At 44.1% G+C, this 23,343-nt stretch overlaps 1 protein-coding gene across 2 annotated transcripts in view; it reads right to left on the bottom strand.

The window, feature by feature from the left end:
- mettl24 (methyltransferase like 24) overlaps positions 1–16,199 on the bottom strand; it is an 88,712-nt gene extending 72,513 nt beyond the window's left edge. The window contains exon 1 of one of the 2 annotated variants that reach the window (XM_061900604.1): positions 16,025–16,199. In XM_061900604.1, coding sequence (XP_061756588.1) covers positions 16,025–16,198 — 174 coding nt within the window. In that variant the 5' untranslated portion in view covers position 16,199. Of the gene's footprint in view, positions 1–1,401; positions 1,792–16,024 lie in introns of those variants that run through there. The other variant, XM_061900603.1, reaches the window with a different exon arrangement.
- Between the last annotated feature and the right edge of the window lie 7,144 nt (positions 16,200–23,343).

Genomic DNA, 23,343 nt, shown 5'->3' with positions numbered 1-23,343 from the left:
GAGACACTAGTGATTTAGGGCTATATAAGTAAACATTGATTGATTGATTGATTGATTGATTGAAGAAATTGAAATACATCTCCTTTGGCCAAAATTAATACAAATAAATAAATAAATATGTATATAGAGACATACTGTAATAACCTCAAGTAAATAATGAAGATTAAAACCAATTAAACAAAAAATAGATAAATTAAGTAATTAACTAAAAGCAGTCTTTTTCTCACAATTTATCGACTTTATTTTTATAAAATTGGGAATCATTTCTCATTCTTTGTTTCTGTAATATTGCCATATTTTCTCGTAAAATTATTACTTTTTTTAATGTTAAGTTATATAATTTTATGCAAAATGCATTAAATGCATATAAACTTCTGACTTTTATCACAATATTGCCATTTTTTTGTTGTTATTGTAAAACACTCGATTTTTTTATAATTAAAAAGTTAAAGTACCAATGATCGTCTCACACCCACACTAGGTGTGGCGAAATTATTCTCTGCATTTGACCCATCAAACTGGATCTTATGACTTCTGTCATATTTTGCCAAGTAAAATTCTGATTATTATCATAACATTGCCAAAATTTTAAAGTTCTCTAATAAAATTGTGACTTTTGTTGAGTTGACTCTTTTCATAAAATTGCCAAAATGTTAAGCTTTTTTTGTAAAATTGCGATTGTAATTGAGAATAGTTCCAACTTTTATCATAATATTGCACAAATTTTCAGTTTTTCTTTTTAAATGTTGACTTGCGTTAAAGTAAAATTACGACTTTTATTATAATACTTCCAAAATTATATGTTTTTCTTATGAAATTGTGACCTTTTTTTGTAAAATTCTAACTCATTTTTCACAACAATTTTTTAAATATTTACATAGTTTGTATATGTTATTAATGTTGTAAATACAAATCTTTTTACATCTAGAAAGATTGGTCAAAAGAGTTGGGCATTTTTCAGAGGTCTCAAGAAGGTAACAAATACAAAAATGTGTGTTTGTGTGTGTGTGAGGGGGAGGAGGAAGAGGAGTGGTGTTTGACATCGTTTTTTTTGTCTCCATCATCGATCTAAATGAAACTCAGAAAAAGGAAAAAAATGTCCAAAGTTTGGGATTATTTTGATTTTATGGCGCCAATGGAGCTAAACGTTTTTCTTTTCCTGTTTACTATTTGGATCACTGACCGAACTTGCGAGTTCCATATTCCTTTCTGCGCAGCTGCTGTGTTCGTAGAAAAAGAACAAGAAACTTATATCTGCTAATTGTTAATTCTATATCATGACTTTTTAATCCAGCCGAGCATTATGACAGTGTCAGTGCATTGTCAATGCAGCCAGTGAGTTTGACATACACTCACTGACCACCACTAGCACTAAGGAAATAAGTGCATTGACCAGTCTACCTTTTTTTGACGTTTCAGACGCGAGCCGGCATCCCTCCTCATCACGTCGCCTTGCTTCAGTGCAGGAACCTTCTCAGTGGTCCAGGTGCGAGTGGGTGGGGCCTTGTCTTCCAAAGACCGGCTCGCAGGTGCCAGCCGCCATCGTGTTTCCAGGTAAACGTGGACGCTGACGCCCACGGCAGTTAGCAGGAAGGCCAAACGCAGCAGCAGGCCCATGTCCACTCAGGAGCACTCGCAGACTTCAACATGTCTCATTCTTCCTTCCGTCTTCTTTTTGAGCAGAAAGTCATGGAGAACAGCGTCAAAGATGTCCACGCACTCTTGTGCAACACGTGTGTGCGCGAGTCTGAACACTCCAAACATCAACTAAAGGCACACCCCATCCATTTGCATGATTTAAAAAACTACAACTCCTCCTCTCTCATTCTTTCTGGCATCACACTCCTCCTTCCCTGTTAAGTGTCACATTACTGTGTAACTTTAGATGTGCGCCATCCATGCAGCCTCTTTTCCTCTTACTTCCTGACATCTGCACACGAGGCAATCCTTTCAAACAAGGCAGCTTTGAGTGTTGTCGGTGCAAAGCAATAAGGGGCGTTCAAAGCGACTTAAACTACCAAGTTTATCGTTCAGTTTAGTTGAGTTTATTTGGAACATGCATACGATACAATGTAATGCATCACACATTTCCAGTTGTTTCATTACAGCACGTCCAAAAAGGAGTAGGAAAAAGCAGAGCTTTTTTAATCCTACCCCTTTTCATATCATAGCAATTTTGTCCTATTTCTTTGTTATCTGTAACAGAACAGTGAACAAAAAAATATATAAATAATATACCATAGTAAGCAAACAAATATTAAATACATATAGAAACCCCGTTTCCATATGAGTTGTGAAATTGTGTTAGATGTAAATATAAAGGGAATACAATGATTTGCAAATAATTTACATCCAGCGGCCTGTGAAGCAGGGGAGTCTAGTAGCAGCGGGGGCCGTCTACGGAGCAGACGCCAGCGGTGTGATCGGAAACGCGGATGTCGAGCGGGGCTAAAAACAAAGCAGAAGGCAAATCCCCACAGAACACCACTTCCCTCCATCCTGAGGACGGATTTAAATGGAAAATGCGAGACTACTGGTCTGAGTAAGGAGTCAGTTAAATTAGAACACGTTTTTTCTGCTTTGAGTGTTTCAGAGTTGGACATGTGTTTTACCGAGGTGGCTAACTATGATGCGTGCAGTTTATCAAAGCAACAAACAAACAATCGGAAAATCCCCGTTACTGAGGTGGCTAACCATGATGCGTGCAGTTTATCAAAGCAACAAACAAACAATCGGAAAATCCCCGTTACTGAGGTGGCTAACCATGATGCGCGCAGTTTATCAAAGCAACAATCAAACAATCGGAAAATTCCTGTCGTATCAATTCCTAGATATGGTCGTAACTATACTAAATGCACTGGGCATAATAAACACAACATTATTAATATTGCTACTACGGATAATTTGATCAAAAACTCCCTAAAACAGCCCACTACCTATAATATAGGTTTTTTAAACATAAGATCATTGTCTCCCAAAACGTTATTAGTTAATGATATTATTAGAGACAACAATCTTAACGTCATCGGTCTCAGCGAAACCTGGCTTAAACCAAACGACTTTTTTGCGCTAAATGAGGCATGTCCTCCTAACTTTACACATGCGCATATTGCCCGTCCGCTTAAAAGGGGTGGGGGGGTCGCACTAATATACAACGAAAACTTTAACCTTAGTCCTAACATAAATAATAAATATAAATCGTTTGAGGTGCTTACTATGAAGTCTGTCACACCGCTGCCTCTATACCTGGCTGTTATCTACCGCCCCCCAGGGCGCTACTCGGACTTTATCAATGAATTCTCAGAGTTTGTTGCTGATCTAGTGACACACGCCGATAATATAATCATAATGGGGGACTTTAATATCCATATGAATACCCCATCGGACCCACCGTGCGTAGCGCTCCAGACTGTAATTGATAGCTGTGGTCTCACACAAATAATAAATGAACCCACGCATCGAAACGGTAATACGATAGACCTAGTGCTTGTCAGGGGTATCACCGTCTCCAAAGTTACGATACTCCCGTATACTAAAGTATTGTCCGATCATTACCTTATAAAATTCGAGGTTCAGACGCATGTTCGTCAAACTAATAATAATAATAACTGCTATAGCAGCCGCAACATTAATACAGCCACAACGACAACTCTTGCTGACCTACTGCCCTCGGTAATGGCACCATTCCCAAAGTATGTGGGCTCTATTGATAACCTCACTAACAACTTTAACGACACCCTGCGCGAAACCATTGATAACATAGCACCGCTAAAGTTAAAAAAGGCTCCAAAAAAAGCGCACCCCGTGGTTTACAGAAGAAACTAGAGCTCAGAAATTATTATGTAGAAAGCTGGAACGCAAATGGCGCACGACTAAACTTGAGGTGCACCATCAAGCATGGAGTGATGGTTTAATAACTTATAAACGCATGCTTACCTTAGCTAAAGCTAAATATTACTCAAATCTCATCCACCGTAATAAAAACGATCCTAAATTTTTGTTTAGTACGGTAGCATCGCTAACCCAACAAGGGACCCCCTCCAGTAGCTCAACCCACTCAGCTGATGACTTTATGCAATTCTTTAGTAAGAAAATTGAAGTCATTAGAAAGGAGATTAAAGACAATGCGTCCCAGCTACAACGGGGTTCTATTAACACTGACACGATGGTATATACGGCGGATACTGCCCTCCAAAATAGTTTCTCTCGTTTTGAGGAAATAACATTAGAGGAATTGTTACAACGTATAAATGGAATAAAACAGACAACATGCTTACTTGACCCTCTTCCTGGGAAACTGATCAAGGAGCTCTTTGTATTATTAGGTCCATCAGTGCTAAATATTATAAACTTATCACTTTCCTCGGGCACTGTTCCCCTAGCATTCAAAAAAGCAGTTATTCATCCTCTTCTTAAAAGACCTAACCTCGATCCTGACCTCATGGTAAACTACCGACCGGTGTCTCACCTTCCCTTTATTTCAAAAATCCTTGAAAAAATTGTTGCGGAGCAGTTAAATGAACACTTAGCGTCCAACAATCTATGTGAAACCTTTCAATACGGTTTCAGGGCAAATCACTCCACGGAGACAGCCCTCGCAAAAATGATTAATGATCTATTGCTAACGATGGATTCTGATGCGTCATCTATGTTGCTGCTCCTCGATCTTAGCGCTGCTTTCGATACCGTCGATCACAATATTTTATTAGAACGTATCAAAACACGAATTGGTATGTCAGACTTAGCCATGTCTTGGTTTAACTCTTATCTTACTGATAGGATGCAGTGTGTCTCCCATAACAATGTGACCTCGGACTACGTTAAGGTAACGTGTGGAGTTCCCCAGGGTTCGGTCCTTGGCCCTGCACTCATCAGCATCTACATGCTGCCGCTAGGTGACATCATACGCAAATACGGTGTTAGCTTTCACTGTTAGGCTGATGACACCCAACTCTACATGCCCCTAAAGCTGACCAACACGCCGGATTGTAGTCAGCTGGAGGCGTGTCTTAATGAAATTAAACAATGGATGTCCGCTAACTTTTTGCAACTCAACGCCAAAAAAACGGAAATGCTGATTATCGGTCCTGCTAGACACCAAACTCTATTTAATAATACAACTCTAACATTTGACAACCAAACAATTAAACAAGGCGACACGGTAAAGAATCTGGGTATTATCTTCGACCCAACTCTCTCCTTTGAGGCACACATTAAAAGCGTTACTAAAACGGCCTTCTTTCATCTCCGTAATATCGCTAAAATTCGCTCCATTCTGTCCACTAAAGACGCTGAGATCATTATCCATGCGTTTGTTACGTCTCGCCTCGACTACTGTAACGTATTATTTCCGGGTCTCCCCATGTCTAGCATTAAAAGATTACAGTTGGTACAAAATGCGGCTGCTAGACTTTTGACAAGAACAAGAAAGTTTGATCATATTACGCCTGTACTGGCTCACCTGCACTGGCTTCCTGTGCACTTAAGATGTGACTTTAAGGTTTTACTACTTGCGTATAAAATACTACACGGTCTAGCTCCATCCTATCTTGCCGATTGTATTGTACCATATGTCCCGGCAAGAAATCTGCGTTCAAAGGACTCCGGCTTGTTAGTGATTCCCAAAGCCCAAAAAAAGTCTGCGGGCTATAGAGCGTTTTCCGTTCGGGCTCCAGTACTCTGGAATGCCCTCCCGGTAACAGTTCGAGATGCCACCTCAGTAGAAGCATTTAAGTCTCACCTTAAAACTCATTTGTATACTCTAGCCTTTAAATAGACTCCCTTTTTAGACCAGTTGATCTGCTGTTTCTTTTCTTTTTCTTCTATGTCCCACTCTCCCTTGTGGAGGGGGTCCGGTCCGATCCGGTGGCCATGTACTGCTTGCCTGTGTATCGGATGGGGACATCTCTGCGCTGCTGATCCGCCTCCGCTTGGGATGGTTTCCTGCTGGCTACGCTGTGAACGGGACTCTCGCTGCTGTGTTGGATCCGCTTTGGACTGGACTCTCGCGACTGTGTTGGATCCATTGTGGATTGAACTTTCACAGTATCATGTTAGACCCGCTCGACATCCATTGCTTTCCTCCTCTCTAAGGTTCTCATAGTCATTATTGTCACCGACGTCCCACTGGGTCATTATTGTCACCGATGTCCCACTGGGTGTGAGTTTTCCTTGCCCTTATGTGGGCCTACCGAGGATGTCGTGGTGGTTTGTGCAGCCCTTTGAGACACTAGTGATTTAGGGCTATATAAGTAAACATTGATTGATTGATTGATTGAACCCATATTCAGTTGACTATGCTACAAAAACAACATATTTGATGTTCAAACTGATAAACAATTTTTTTTTTTTTTTTGCCAATAATCATTAACTTTAGTTAAGGTGGCAATAAACACTGATAAAGTTGAGGAATGCTCATCAACCACTTATTTGGAACATTCCACAGGTGTGCAAGCTAATTGGGAACAGTTGGGTGCCATGATTTGGTATAAAAGCAGCTTACATGAAATGCTAAGTAATTCACAAACAAAGTGAGGGTCACCAACTTGTAAGCAAATTGTCGAACAGTTTTAGAACAACATTTCTCAACGAGCTATTGCAAGGAATTTAGGGATTTTACCATCTACGGTCCGTAAAATCATCAAAAAGTTCAGAGAATCTGGAGAAATCACTGCACGTAAGCGATGATATTACGGACCTTTGATCGCTCATGCGGTACTGGATCAAAAAGCGACATCAGTGTGTAAAGGATATCACCACATGGGCTCAGGAACTCTTCATAAAACCACTGCCAGTAACTGCATTTGGTCGCTACATCTGTAAGTGCAAGTTAAAACACTGCTATGCAAAGCAAAACCCATTTATCAACAACACCAAAGAACGCCGCTGGCTTTGCTGGGCCCGAGATCATCCAAGATGGACTGATGCAAAGTGGAAAAGTGTTCTGTGGTCTGATGAGTCCACATTTCAAATTATATTTGGAAACTGTGGACGTGTTGTCTTTGATTGATTGATTGATACTTTTATTAGTAGATTGCACAGTACAGTACATATTCCGTACAATTGACCACTAAATGGTAACACCCGAATAAGTTTTTCAACTTGTTTAAGTCGGGGTCCACGTTAATCAATTCATGGAACAAAGAGGAAAATAACCATCCGGATTGTTGTAGGCGCAAAGTTCAAAAGCCAGCATCTGTGATGGTATGGGGGTGTATTAGTGCCCAAGGCATGGGTAACTTACACATCTGTGAAGGCACCATTAATACTGAAAGGTACATACAGGTTTTGGAGCAACATATGTCATCCAAGTTACGTTATCATGGACGCCCCTGCTTATTTCAGCAAGACAATGCCAAGCCACGTGTTACAACAGCGTGGTTTCGTAGTAAAAGAGTGCGGGTACTTTCCTGGCCCGCCTGCAGTCCAGACCTGTCTCCCATCAAAAATGCGTGGCGCATTATGAAGCGTATAATATGACAGTGGAGACAGGTCCACTGTTGAACGACTGAAGCTCTACATAAAACAAGAATAAGAAATAATTCCACTTTCAAAGCTTCAACAATTAGTTTCCTCAGTTCCCAAACGTTTATTGAGTTTTGTTAAAATAAAAGGCGATGTAACACACTGGTGAACATGCCCTTTCCCAATTACTTTGGCACATGTTGCAGCCATGAAATTCTAAGTTAATTATTATTTGCAAGAAAAAATAAAGTTTATGAGTTTGAACATCAAATATGTTGTCTTTGTAGTGCATTCAACTGAATATGGGTGGAAAAGGATTTGCAAATCATTGTATTCCGTTTATATTTACATCTAACACAATTTCCCAACTCATACGGAAACAGGGTTTGTATAATCTTTGTCTCTAATGTATTAAGATGAAGCATTTTTTTCTTTAGGTGTTGATTACTTAAACATAAAATCTCAGCACTATTAGTCAACTATATTAAGGAATAGTGTGATCTCTGCTGCCCTTTAGCGGTTAGTCGGTGCAGCGTGCTGCTAATGTCTCGAAATGATTATCATTCGTCAGAGGTTGGCAACCCAAAATGTTGAAAGACCAAAAATGCAAAAAAATTAATCCGCCTGGAGCCATAAAAAAATTAAAAGCCTTCTATCAACCAAAGTTTTTTTTAATAACAAATGTCTCAAAGAGCTGCACAAGCCACAACGGCATCCTCAGCTCAGATCCCACACCAGGACAAGAAAAAAACTCAAGCCAATGGGCTCCAAAGAGAAACCTTGGAGGGGACCGCGGATGTTGGGACCCCAGCACATGCAATGTGGGGTCAATAGTGTGAGAGTCCAGTCCATATAAGGAGCAGCCTTCCCCTCACAACAGGACAAGTACTCTACCAGGGCCACCAGGAGCACATACAACATCATAAAGGACAGTACACACCCCCAGCACAGTCTCTTCAGCCTCCTACCATCAGGCAGACGATACAGGAGCCTGAAATCCAGGACTACGAGACTGACAACCAGTTTCTACCCACAGGCCATCAGGCTTGTGAATGCTAACTTGTGAATGCTAGCTCCCACGCCCTCCCCCGTCTTTACTTTTGTCTTTTTGAACAAAAGACATCTACCTTGACCACCCCCGAACTGTGAACCATCACTGTAGACACCTTTCACCTTTGATCACTAAAGACACTTTAACTGCTACTGTGACCCAAGGTCACCTCCATATTTATACTGTTGACTTTCAATCAGAATGTGCAATAATGTTATGTTACTTACTGTGCCTTGCATGTACTTTTTATTTGCATTTTTTATTTTTAGCTAAGTACCGTGCGACTTGTTGAAGGGTGGACTAGCAAAGTAAGATTTTCATTGTACGACAAACTGTCTGTTTAACTGTGCATTTGACAATAAACAATCTTGAATCTTGAATCTAGTGGGGCCAGCAGGGGATCATCTTGAGTGGAGACAAGTCAGCAGCGCAGAGACGTCCACAACTGATGCACAGATGAGTGGTCCACCCCGGCCGTGTCCCTCCCTTAGAGAGAGGGTGAGAAGCTCTGTCATTCGTGGGAGCTCGAAGTAAAGTCGCTGCTCCTCCACATCGAGAGAAGCCAGATGAGGTGGTTCGGGCATCTGCTCAGGATGCCACCCGAACGCCTCCTTGGGGAGGTGTTTAGGGTACGTCCAACCATTAGGAGGCCACGGAGAAGACTCAGGACACGTTGGGAAGACTATGTCTTCCGGCTGGCCTGGGAATGCCTCGGAATCCCCCGGGAGAAGGTGGACGAAGTGGCTGGGGAGAGGAAAGTCTGGGCTTCCCTGCTGCCCCTGCCACCTGACCTCGGATAAGAGGAAGACCATGGATGGATGGAGATCTTGCCCTTTTAAATACTCATTACTAATTTATTTATACAAACAAAATAATTTGTCGTGGGTCAGCAATCTGCGGCTCTTTAGTGCCGCCCTAGTGGCTCCCTGGAGCATTTTCAAAAAAGTATTGAAAACGAAAAAATATGGGAGAAAAGATTGTTTAATTTTAGTATGTTTTTTGTTTGAGGACAAACATGAGACAAACCTTCCCAATTGTTAGAAAGTCCACTGTTTAATATGTTTGTGTATGTGCTTCACTGATGAGACGATTTTGTGAACATCGTTTTGTTGTACTAATTTTGGCAGTTCCTGAACTCACCCTAGTGTAAACAGTTTCACATGTAAAATCTTCCACTCCTTTGTCTCATTTTGTCCACCAAGTGTTTTATGCTGTCCATAAATGCACAAAGGGGAGCTTTGTTGATATTATTGACTTGTTAATCAACTATAGTAAGGAATATTGTGATCTCTGCTATTGACTGGCAATCATCTGATTACCTCTCCACGCAGGAGAGGGGGAGCAGAGCAGAAAAGAGACAGCAGATCAACTGGTCTAAAACAGAGGTCTATTTGAGGGTCAGTGTATACAAATGAGTTTTAAGATGGGACTTAAATGCTTCTACTGAGGTAGCATCTTTAACTTATACCAGGAGGGTATAAGTCTTATAATGAAGGAAACACATGACGTAAGTGTCGATAATAGCCTACTATCAAAATGACTATGTGTCGCAGGCCGAAGCAAATCTTTGTTGACAGAAATGTTAAATTTAATATCTGTTCTACAGATTTTTACAACATTACAAACTGAGAAGCTGGGATAGGTTCCAGCACCCCCCACGACCCCGAAAGGGACAAGTGGTAGAAAATGGATGGATAGATGGATAGAAACAATTAGTAAATCAGAGGCTACTCAAAACGTGAGATAACTCCTGGAAATGACTGGCTTTTAATGGCCAAAGGTATAGATGTGTGTGTCCAAGTTAAAGGAAACGGCGGGCTGAATAGATTCAATACAATCTTTGGCAAGCTGGGTAATGTTTGCTGTGGTCTGGAACAACATGGCACACAAACAACTATCTGAAATGCAGCCAATATTACATACAGATAATGTGTCATGAGACATGCAAAACTAAAGTACAAAGAAGATAAAAGTAAATTATATTAAATGAGCTCAAATATACCTACATATGAGGCAGAGTGATGCAATGTATGTACATTAGATAGATTAGATTAAATAGTACTTTTTTGATCCCCTAGAGCAGTGGTTCTCAAATGGGGGTACGAGTACCCCTGGGGGTAGATGAAGGTATGCCAAGGGGTACGTGAGATTTTTTTTTAAATATTCTAAAAATAGCAACAATTCGAAAATCCTTTATAAACATATTTATTGAATAATACTTCAACAAAATATGAATGTAAGTTCATAAACTGTGAAAAGAAATGCAACAATGCAATATTCGGTGTTGACAGCTAGATTTTTTGTGGACATGTTCCATACATATTGATGTTAAAGATTTCTTTTTTTGTGAAGAAATGTTAGGAATTAAGTTGATGAATCCGGATGGATCTCTCTTACAATCCCCAAAGAGGGCACTTTAAGTTGATGATTACTTCTATGTGTAGAAATCTTTATTTATAATTGAATCACTTGTTTATTTTTCAACCAGTTTTTAGTTTTTTTTATAAAAAAAAATTCCAAATAGTTCAAAAAATACCACTTCAAATGAGCAATAATTTGCACTGTTATACAATTTAATAAACACGAAACTGATGACATAGTGCTGTATTTTACTTCCTTATCTCTTTTTTTTCAACCAAAAATGCTTTGCTCTCATTAGGGGGTACTTCAATTAAAAAAATGTTCACAGTGGGCTTTCTAACAATTGGGAAGGTTTGTGTCATGTTTGTCATCAAACAAAAAACATACTAAAACAAAACAATCGTTTTCAAAACAATCTTTTTTCATTTTCAATCCTTTTTTTAAAAATGCTGCAGGGAGCCATTAGGGCAGCATGAAAGAGCAGCATGTCACTCGAAACCGCGGGTTGCTGACACAAGACAAATAATTTCGTATGTATAAATAAATTGGTAATGAGTATTAAAAAAGGGCAATATCTCAATCTATCCTTCCATCCATCCATCTTCTTCCGCTTATCCGAGGTAGGGTCGCGGGGGCAACAGCCTAAGCAGGGAAGTCCAGACTTTCTTCTCCCCAGCCACTTTGTCTAGCTCTTCCCGGGAGATCCCGAGGCATTCCAAGGCCAGCCGGGAGACATAGTTTTCCCAACGTGTCCTGAGTCTTCCCTGTAGCTTCCTACTGGTCGAACGTGCCCTAAACACCTCCCTAGGGAGGCGTTCGGGTGGCAAACCACCTCATCTGGCTCCTCTCGATGTGGAGGAGCAGCGGCTTTACTCTGAGCTCCTCCCGGATGACAGAGCTCCTCACCCTATCTCTCAGGGAGATTCCCGCCACCCGGCCAGCCAAGAGTCATAAGCTGTGTCCCAATTCAGGGTCTGCATCCTTTGCAGTGCGCATTTGTGGGGAGCTGACGTCATCGCGGTGTGTGAAGGATGTCCCAATTCAAAAAAAGTTACAAGTGTCCTTCGCATCCGTTCGACAAATGTGTCCTTTTCTGCCATTAGCAGAAAGGTTGCATCCGTGTACACTTGGCGTCCTGTCATATCCCGAGATCCTGTGTGTGTTACAACTCTGAAAAATATTTTCAACATGGCGGCTCGATGCGGTGCTGAAAGAGCGAATATAATTTGTAAGTAGATCTTTGTTTATTAACTTAAAACAGCTAAAAGCAGACACGTCAAGCAGGGGTGACAGTAGTGATATACATTTTTGTTTAAATATGAGACCTCGGTAATATTGCACGTCCTCTGTGCTCTTTCCTCCTTTCTTTACCCCAAGGGTGTGCTGTACATCCGGCCATTGCAGGCAGCTTGGTGCCTGGAGCTTTTTTCAATGTTTGCAAGTAAAGCCTGACATATTTTAATTTACTTGTTTGGACTCCAATAACATGACTTAATTATGTTATATAAATGTGTGACCGGACTAATGACGTATTGTAAACGTGTCAACAACACTGGGGGTTGTTTTGCATACATTTGCATGTTATTTGAAAATGTTTACTTCTATTAATGATTATTGTGATCTTGTGTTTAACTTTTCTGTTTTTGTTGCTGTGCATAATAATCAAGGTGGACTTGGACAACAAATTACCAAAAAGAAATGACACAAAACATTTATATACCAGTTTGAATGACCATTTAAAAACAAATTAGTTTTACAACGGATACAAATTAATAAACTCCTCTACTGAAACTGTAGTTGTTGTGATTAATTTCCTATGCCTATGCTATGGCAATGTTTACTATCAGCATGAAAATAAATCCATCATTAACTAATAATTAAGAATGACAGCTTTAAAATGCTTGTCAACACGTGACACATCTCCCCAACAACCATCTCCCATGACCAACGATTTCAAATTAGAAATGGTCTTAGCTGACGAGGGGCTCAAAAAATTGAGCGTGGGCCACCTAAACAAGGCCACTGGCCTTGACAATATCACCTCCAGATTCCTCAAGGACTCTGCCACCACCAGTGCCCCAATCATCACACACAAAATAATCCTTCAATTAAACAAAGCCAAGTACCAAAATATTTCAAGATAGCAAGAGTAACTCCCAATTTAAAAAAAAAAAGGAAGCAAATTAGAACCTGGTAAGTACCGACCTGTTTCTATTCTCAGTTTCATTTCAAAAGCAATGGAAAAATTACGATTATGAACCGGTCGATAGATACCTTGCCACTAAAAAAAACTCATGTACAAATTCCAATCCGGCTTCAGAACTAACCACTCCTCTGACACATGCCTTCTCTATCTGACCGACCACATCAAACATGAGGTGGACACGGGCCTTTGACACCGTTAACCATGCTATACTGTTGGATAAGCTCAGAGCAATCGGATTTGATAAAACCTCATAGAGCTGAATGCAATCTTACTTGGAGGACAGGAAACAGGTGGTTGGGGTTAACAGCACCGTGTCCCCCCCCCGTCTAAGTAAGCTGTGGATTCCCCCGAGGCAGTATTATAGGACATTTACTAAAAATGTCCGATAATATCGGCAGGCCAATATTATCGGCCAATAAATGCTTTAAAATGTAATATCGGAAATTATCGGTGTCTGTTTAAAAAAGTAAAATCAATGACTTTTTAAAATGCCGCTGTATGGAGAGGTACATATCAGATAAAACAAGGACGTAGGGAGACGTACAGAGCAGTTGCGTCTCAATGTAAATCAAATGTAAATAATCAAATGTATATACCGTTCTTGTGCTTTCTGGGCTCACTATGTTCACTGCTCGCTGTAAATATCCTACGAAGTTACAATGTCCAGTTCTCTGATATAATGTTGATGACTGAAGTGCTGATATCAACCAAACCTAACCAACCCCCCCCCCACCCCCCTCTACATCTCACCCGTGGATTGTAAATAATGTAAATAATTCAATGTACATACTCTGATGATTAACTTGTGTAATGACTGTATTATGCTGATAGTATATATTTGTACCATGAATTGATTAACGTGGACCCCGACTTAAACAAGTTGAAAAACTTATTGGGGTGTTACCATTTAGTGGTCAATTGTACGGAATATCTACTGTACTGTGCAATCTACTAATAAAAGTTTCTATCATACAATTAATCAATCAATCAATCACTCAATCATCTCTAACCGCAGGAAAATCAGACGGTGCCGATAGCTATTAAAATAAATAAGGTAAAAAGGTAAAAATAAGGTAAAGGAACAAGACAACACAAAATTATTCAACATTTTTCTCTTAAGTTTTTTGACCTTGTGCGACTGGGCAACAGATGCGTGACGTAAATATATGGGCGGAGGCCAGACTGTCGCAATTGATATCGCTCAAGCCGCTGCGGGAGGACTCTCGCGTCTCGCTCGAACCCACACTTTGTCGACCGCATGGGCTGGGTCCTTCCAAGGATGCAGACCCTGATTTGGGACACAGCAATAGTCTCCCTAACATGACCTGGGTCTTCCCTGTGGCCTCCTACCGGTTGGACGCGCCCCAAACTAATAATAAAAATGTGTTGTTCTAAATATTGTTATTATTATTGACAATATGATTATTTTGACTCAGCTTTTAAGAACAAGACAATTGAAAGTAAACATCTTTTGGGCTTAAATTTTGCCTAACTACTTTAATATAATAAATAGAATATGTTTTAATTCATACAAAAAATGAACTAGAAGTAAATGTACCTATCTATCCATCCACCCACCCACCCATCCATCGAACCATCCATCCATCTTCCTCTGCTTATCAGAGGTCGGGTCGCGGGGGTAGCAACCTAAGCAGGGAAGCCCAGACTTTACTCTCTCCACCCACTTCGTCCAGCTCTCCCCGGGGGATCCCGAGGCGTTCCCAGGCCAGCTGGGAGACATAGTCTTCCCAACGTGTCCTGGGTCTTCCCCGTGTCCTCCTACCGGTCGGACGTGCCCTAAACACCTCCATCGGGAGGTGTTTAGGACTCCTCTCGATGTGGTGGAGTGGCGGCTTTACTTTGAGCTCCTCCCTGATGACAGAGCTTCTCACCCTATCTCTAAAGGAAGAGCCCCGCCACCCGGCGGAGGAAACTAATTTCGGCCGCTTGTACCCATGATCTTGTCTTTTCCATCATAACCCAAAGCTCATGACCATAGGTGAGGATGGGAACATAGATCGATCGGTAAATTGAGAGCTTTGCCTTCCGGCTCAGCTCCTTCTTCACCACAACAGATCGATACAGCGTCCACATTACTGAAGACGCCGCACCAATCTGCCTGTCGATCTCACGATCCACTCTTCCCTCACTCGTGAACAAGACTCCTAGGTATTTGAATTCCTCCACTTGGCGCAGGGTCTCCTCCCCAACCCGGAGATGGCATTCCACCCTTTTCCAGGCGAAAACCATGGACTCGGACTTGGAGGTGCTGATTCTCATTCCAGTCGCTTCACACTCTGGCTGCGGACCGATCCAGTGAGAACTGAAGATCCTAGCCGGATGAAGCCATCAGGACCACATCATCTGCAAAAAGCAGAGATCTAATCCCGCAGCCACCTAACCAGATCCCCTCACCACCCTGACTGCGCCTAGAAATTCTGTCCATAAAAGTTATGAAGAGAGTTGGTGACAAAGGACAGCCTTTCAATGTACCTATGTGGTTAGAATTTTGTGTAATAAACAGTTTTATTTTCATTAATGAATAAGCAAAATTGGTCTCTACATTATTGTGTTAGTAAAACATGGGCAGACATGCTGCAATCTCGACTGCCATCTAGTGGTTAGTTGTTGCAACGTGCTAAGAGTTTGCTTGGAAGGGTTCGACACGTTCTCCAGGTGTCGCTGCCACTAAGCAAATTGAGGAGTGGGACCTCATATTCAGCTGGGAACGACTAAAACAGTAAATAAACACAAGACATATATAACTATTAGCCACAACACAACTCAAACACCTCCACAACACACTCAATCCCTCAGCCCAAAGTGGCGTTCACCATCCCAAAGTTAATAATAAATGTCCCCAAGTTATGTACGTGACATGCAGGTAGCGGCAAGCTCTTACGGGCAAGCGAACACATGTTTGGAAGCCGCAGTGTACTCACAATACTGGGCGTCCAACTCAAACCTCCTGGTAAGAGTTTCTGTTCGTCCCAGTTCTCCGGAGGCCAATGGTAAGTCCACAAAGATGGTAAAAAAATGAGGAATTCTTTCCATGCAGTGGCTCCGTAGCAAAAACGCTTTGGCTGACAGGTGCTCCAGGGTGTGTGTGACGTCATTTTCCACTTCCGCCCGGTCTGATAGCAACCGGATGCATATAAATCCCCAAATTCTATGACGTAACATTTTAATATTAGCATGATTATTGAATACGCCTGTAACGGTTCATAATACTAGGTAAATGGATGACAAAATAAGTGTATATACCGGTGTATATATATATATATATATATATATATATATATATATATATATATATATGCTGTATATATATACTGTATATATATACATGCATGTATATATACACATTATATATGTGTATATATACATATATATATATACATGCATGTATATATACATATATATACATATATATGTATATACACACACACACACACATATACACATATATATATATATATATATATATATATATATATATATATATATATATATATACATACATACATACATGTATGTATACATATATACATACATACATACATGGATGGATGGATAGACAGACATACATACATACATACATACATACATATATATATATATCCATCCATCCATCATCTTCCGCTTATCCGAGGTCGGGTCGCGGGGGCAACAGCCTAAGCAGGGAAACCCAGACTTCCCTCTCCCCAGCCACTTCGTCTAGCTCTTCCCGGGGGATCCCGAGGCATTCCCAGGCCAGCCGGGAGACAGTCTTCCCAACGTGTCCTGGGTCTTCCCCGTAGCTTCCTACCGGTTGGACGTGCCCTAAACACCTCCCTAGGGAGGCGTTCGGGTGGCATCCTGACCAGATGCCCGAACCACCTCATCTGGCTCCTCTCGATGTGAAGGAGCAGCGGCTTTACTTTGAGTTCCTCCCGGATGGCAGAGCTTCTCACCCTATCTCTAAGGGAGAGCCCCGCCACCCGGCGGAGGAAACTCATTTCGGCCGCTTGTACCCGTGATCTTACCCTTTCGGTCATGACCCAAAGCTCATGACCATAGGTGAGGATGGGAACGTAGATCGACCGGTAAATTGAGAGTTTGCCTTCCGGCTCAGCTCCTTCTTCACCACAACGGATCGGTACAACGTCCGCATTACTGAATACACCGCACCGATCCGCCTGTCGATCTCACGATCCACTCTTCCCTCACTCGTGAACAAGACTCCTAGGTACTTAAACTCCTCGACTTGGGGCAGGGTCTTCTCCCCAACCCGGAAATGGCATTCCACCCTTTTCCGGGCGAGAACCATGGATTCGGACTTGGAGGTGCTGATTCTCATTCCGGTCGCTTCACACTCGGCTGTGAACCGATCCAGCGAGAGCTGAAGATCCCGGTCAGATGAAGCTATCAGGACCACATCATCTGCAAAAAGCAGAGACCTAATCCTGCGGTTACCAAACCGGAACCCCTCAACGCCTTGACTGCGCCTAGAAATTCTGTCCATAAAAGTTATGAACAGAATCGGTGACAAAGGACAGCCTTGGCGGAGTCCAACCCTCACTGGAAATGTGTTCGACTTACTGCCGGCAATGCGGACCAAGCTCTGGCACTGATCGTACAGGGAACGGACCGCCACAATAAGACAGTCCGATACCCCATACTCTCTAAGCACTCCCCACAGGACTTCCCGAGGGACACGGTCGAATACCTTCTCCAAGTCCACAAAGCACATGTAGACTGGTTGGGCAAACTCCCATGCACCCTCAAGAACCCTGCCGAGAGTATAGAGCTGGTCCACAGTTCCACGACCAGGACGAAAACCACACTGTTCCTCCTGAATCCGAGGTTCGACTATCCGGCGTAGCCTCCTCTCCAGTACACCTGAATAAACCTTACCGGGAAGGCTGAGTAGTGTGATCGCACGATAGTTGGAACACACCCTCCGATCCCCCTTCTTAAAGAGAGGAACCACCACCCCGGTCTGCCAATCCAGAGGTACCACCCCCGATGTCCACGCGATGCTGCAAAGTCTTGTCAACCAAGACAGCCCCACGGCATCCAGAGCCTTAAGGAACTCCGGGCGGATTTCGTCCACCCCAGGGGCCTTGCCACCGAGGAGCTTTTTAACTACCTCAGCGACCTCAGCCCCAGAAATAGGAGAGTCCACCACAGATTCCCCAGGCACTGCTTCCTCATAGGAAGACGTGTTGGTGGGATTGAGGAGGTCTTCGAAGTATTCCTTCCACCTATCCACAACATCCGCAGTTGAGGTCAGCAGAACACCATCCGCACCATACACAGTGTTGATAGTGCACTGCTTCCCCTTCCTGAGGCGGCAGACGGTGGTCCAGAATCGCTTCGAAGCCGTCCGGAAGTCGTTTTCCATGGCTTCCCCGAACTCCTACCATGTCCGAGTTTTTGCCTCCGCGACCGCTGTAGCTGCACACCGCTTGGCCTGTCGGTACCTGTCCACTGCCTTCGGAGTCCTATGAGCCAAAAGGACCCGATAGGACTCCTTCTTCAGCTTGACGGCATCCCTCACCACTGGTGTCCACCAAGGGGTTTTAGGATTACCGCTCCGACAGGCACCAACTACCTTGCGGCCACAGCTCCGATCTGCCGCCTCGACAATAGAGGTGCGGAACATGGTCCACCCGGACTCAATGTCCAGCACCTCCCTCGTGACATGTTCAAAGTTCTTCTGGAGGTGGGAATTGAAACTTTGTCTGACAGGAGACTCTGCCAGACGTTCCCAGCAGACCCTCACAATGCGGTTGGGCCTCCCAGGTCTGTCCGGCATCCTCCCCCACCATCGCAGCCAACTCACCACCAGGTGGTGATCGGTAGAAAGCTCCGCCCCTCTCTTCACCCGAGTGTCCAAAACATAAGGCCGCAAATCCGATGACACAACTACAAAGTCGATCATGGAACTGCGGCCTAGGGTGTCCTGGTGCCAAGTGCACATATGGACACCCTTATGTTTGAACATGGTGTTTGTTATGGACAAACTGTGACGAGCACAAAAGTCCAATAACAAAACACCACTCGGGTTCAGATCCGGGCGGCCATTCTTCCCAATCACGCCTCTTCAGGTTTCACTGTCGTTGCCAACGTGAGCGTTGAAGTCTCCCAGTAGGACAAGGGAATCACCCGGGGGAGCACTTTCCAGTACTCCCTCGAGTGTTCCCAAAAAGGGTGGGTACTCTGAACTGCTGTTTGGTGCATAAGCACAAACAACAGTCACGACCCGTCCCCCCCACCCGAAGGCGGAGGGAGGCTACCCTTTCGTCCACCGGGTTGAACTCCAACGTACAGGCTTTGAGCCGGGGGGAAACAAGAATTGCCACCCCAGCCCGTCGCCTCTCACTGCCGGCAACGCCAGAGTGGAAGAGGGTCCAATCCCTCTCGAGAGAAGTGGTTCCAGAGCCCTTGCTGTGCGTCGAAGTGAGCCCGACTATATCCAGCCGGAATTTCTCGACTTCGCGCACTAGCTCAGGCTCTTCCCCCCCTAGGGACGTGACGTTCCACGTCCCAAGAGCTAGCTTCTGTAGCTGAGGATCGGACCGCCAAGTGCCCTGCCTTCGGCTGCCGCCCAGCTCACATTGCGCCCGACCTATATGGACCCTGCTATGGGTGGTGAGCCCATTGGAGGGGTGATCCACGTTGCCTCTTCGGGCTGTGCCCGGCCGGGCCCCATGGGAACAGGCCCGGCCACCAGGCGCTCGCCATCGTGCCCCACCTCCGGGCCTGGCTCCAGAGGGGGGCCCCGGTGACCCGCGTCCGGGGGAGGGAAATCTGGGTCCATGCTTTTTTTCTTCATAAAGGTCTTCGAGCGTCTCTTTGTCTGATCCCTCACCTAGTACCTGTTTGCCTTGGGAGACCCTACCAGGGGGCTTTATGCCCCCGGACAACATAGCTCCTAGGATCATTGGGACATGCAAATTCCTCTACCACGATAAGGTTGCAGCTCAGAGAGGAGTATATATATAGATCTATCTATCTATCTAGATAGATATATATATATATCTATATATATATATAGATATATATAAAAAATATATATATATACACACACACATATATATATATATATATATATATGTGTGTACTTCTTTTCCCAACTGAGCACACGTTAATTTGTGACTGCCAATGTTACACACACCCCGATGGACCCCTATGGCCATTACAAGGTAAAAACTGAATGTGAGTGTGAATGTCGTCTATCTGTGTTGGCCTAGTGATGAGGTGGCGACTTGTCCATGGTGTACCCGCCTTCCGCCCGAATGTGTCACGGTTTGGTATTACAAGTGTGGCGAGGAACCCAAGGATGCAGACACACGAAAGGTGAGTAAAACAGTCTTTGCTCAGTAGAATGTACTTACAACTAAGGGTGCTCCAAAAAGGAGATAACTAAGGACGACGAAGCAAGAAGGTAAACTCAAAAAGGGCTTCGTGGCAAAAAAAACAAAAGTTATCCAATCTAAACTAAAACTTGGGCTGGAGTTTGCAAGACGTGCAACTACAAACTAAGACACAGGCTGGATGGCACCAGAAGCAGTCAGGAACAAGCGTAGCAAAATGCAGGAGAGATCTCGGAGTGAAGCCACAGGGTTGAATCGCCAAGTGCCAACCAGCTGCCAAATTGCAGGTTAAATATCCTCAATCAAAATTAGAAACAGCTGTGCACGTCTCACAGCTCCACCCACGAGAGAGACGGGAACTGCAGGGGAAAGAGAACTGGAGTGAGGTCACAAGGTCAACTGCACCAACAAAGGAAACTGAATACAAACCACTAGGTGGCAGCAGGTGGTGACAGTATCCCCCCCCTTAATCAACGGACGCCACCTGGCGGACCTCCTGGCTTCTCAGGAAATCTACGATAAAAATCAGTGATTAAGGATTTATCAAGTATAAGAGAACGAGATATCCATGAGCGATCCTCTGGCGAGTAACCCTTCCAGTCGATCAGAAACTGCACCCCCTTGCCTCGCCTCCTGGCGTCCAGAATGGTGTTGACAATGTAGGCCGGATGACCCTTCACCTGCAGAGGAGCTGGGGGGGACACTGAAGGGGGACTAAGGTCGCTTGACTCAACGGGCTTCAGGCGGGAGACATGGTAGACAGGGTATGACTTGAACGACTTAGGTACCTTGAGTCGAGCTGTGACAGGGGTGATCATCCGTTCCACCTCATATGGTCCTATGAATCTGGGTGCCAGTTTCCTTGACTCCCCTGGCAGCGTAACGTCTCTGGATGAGAGCCAAACCTTTTGGCCAGGTTTGTAGTCAGGGGCTGGTCTTCGGTGACGATTAGCCACGGTCTGGTTTCGTCTGGCAGTTTGAGACAAGGCGGCACGGGTATCACGCCAAACACGGTGCGCCCGGCGCAGGAAGGCATTCACGGAAGGAACTGCGGACTCAACCTCCTGAGAGGGAAATATAGGAGGTTGAAAACCATGCACAACATGAAAAGGAGACCGGCCAGTAGATGAACAAATGAGGGTGTTACGGGCATACTCCACCCAAGGGAGATAGGTGGACCACAATGCTGGATGTTGGTGACAGACACATCTCAAGGCCGCTCCTAAGTCCTGGTTGGCTCTTTCGGATTGTCCATTAGATTGCGGGTGGTATCCTGATGACATACTGACGGTCGCCCCCAACAGGTTGCAGAATGCTCTCCATGTAGCCGAAGAAAACTGAGGTCCTCTGTCAGATACCACATCCATCGGGATTCCGTGAAGACGAACCACGTGGGTGACCAGCAATTTTGCCGTTTCCAGGGAGGAGGGAAGTCTACGAAGGGGGATAAAATGTGTAAACTTAGAAAACCTATCAACAATGGTGAGGATAACAGAAAACCCCCTGGAGATGGGTAGACCTGTGACGAAGTCCAGAGCAATGTGCGACCATGGACGAGAGGGGATGGGAAGGGGCTGCAGCAACCCCGCCGGAGCCATATGGGATGGTTTGCTCCTGGCGCAGACCTGGCATGCGGCCACAAATCTCCTAGTGTCCTTTTGAACGGTTGGCCACCAAAATCGCTGAGTCAGTAGGAACTCAGTGCGTTTGGCCCCAGGGTGGCAGGCGATCTTGGAGGAGTGAGCCCAAGACAAGACTTCTGGACGGAGAGTCTTTGGTACAAAAAGGCGACCAGGGGGGCAACCAGACGGATTAGGAGAGTCCCTGGTAGCCTCCGACACCCGCTTCTCAATTTTCCACTGTACTGCACCAATGATCCGGGACTGGGGAATGATGGTCTCTGGGGGGGTGTCTTCTGTAGAGGGAGAGAACATCCTCGACAAGGCATCAGGTTTAACGTTGTGTGACCCTGGGCGAAAAGTGATGCAATAATCAAACCTTGTGAGGAATAGTGACCAACGGGCCTGGCGGGGATTGAGGCGTTGAGCAGAGCGAAGGTAGGCTAGGTTACGATGATCAGTGTATATGATGACAGGATGTTTGGCCCCCTCCAGCCAGTGCCTCCATTCTTGAAGAGCCAGGATGACTGCCAGCAGCTCTCGGTTCCCAATGTCATAGTTCCTTTCCGCTGGTGACAAGCGTTTGGAGAAGAAAGCGCAGGGGTGCAGCCTCTGATCGACAGTGGAACGCTGGGACAAAACAGCCCCTACACCGGTGTCAGAAGCATCTACCTCAACAAAAAATTGGAGATCAAGATTACAGTGAACTAATACAGGAGCAGAGGTGAAAAGGGATTTAAGGTGCCGAAAGGCTTGATCCGCCTCAGAGGACCACTCAAAAGGAACCTTGGAGGAAGTTAGTCTATTAAGCGGCTGCGCAATCTTACTAAAATTCCTAATGAAACATCTGTAAAAGTTAGCGAACCCGAGGAACTGTTGCAACAGTTTTCTGGAAGTCGGAATTGGCCAGTCTACCACTGCTTGGACCTTAGCTGGGTCTGGTTTAACCTGCCCCTTTTCTACAATCAGCCCCAAAAATGACACAGTGGGAGAATGAAACGTGCACTTTTGGGGCTTAACATACAATCGGTTCTCTAACAGTCTCTGCAAAACCAGATGAACATGTTGGCGGTGTGTTTCGATGGAGCGTGAAAAGATAAGTATGTCATCTAAATAAACTACTACAAATCGACCTATCATGTCGCGGAGAACGTCGTTGATCAAACACTGAAAAACACCGGGAGCATTAGTGAGCCCAAACGGCATGACGCAATATTCAAAGTGGCCTAATGGGGTGTTAAAAGCAGTCTTCCATTCGTCGCCCTGACGAATGCGCACAAG

This window comes from Nerophis ophidion, linkage group LG05 (assembly GCF_033978795.1).
Source record: "Nerophis ophidion isolate RoL-2023_Sa linkage group LG05, RoL_Noph_v1.0, whole genome shotgun sequence".
NCBI lineage: Eukaryota > Metazoa > Chordata > Actinopteri > Syngnathiformes > Syngnathidae > Nerophis > Nerophis ophidion.
Note: the sequence above shows the minus strand (reverse complement) of the source record. Positions and strands in the feature narration are given on the sequence as shown.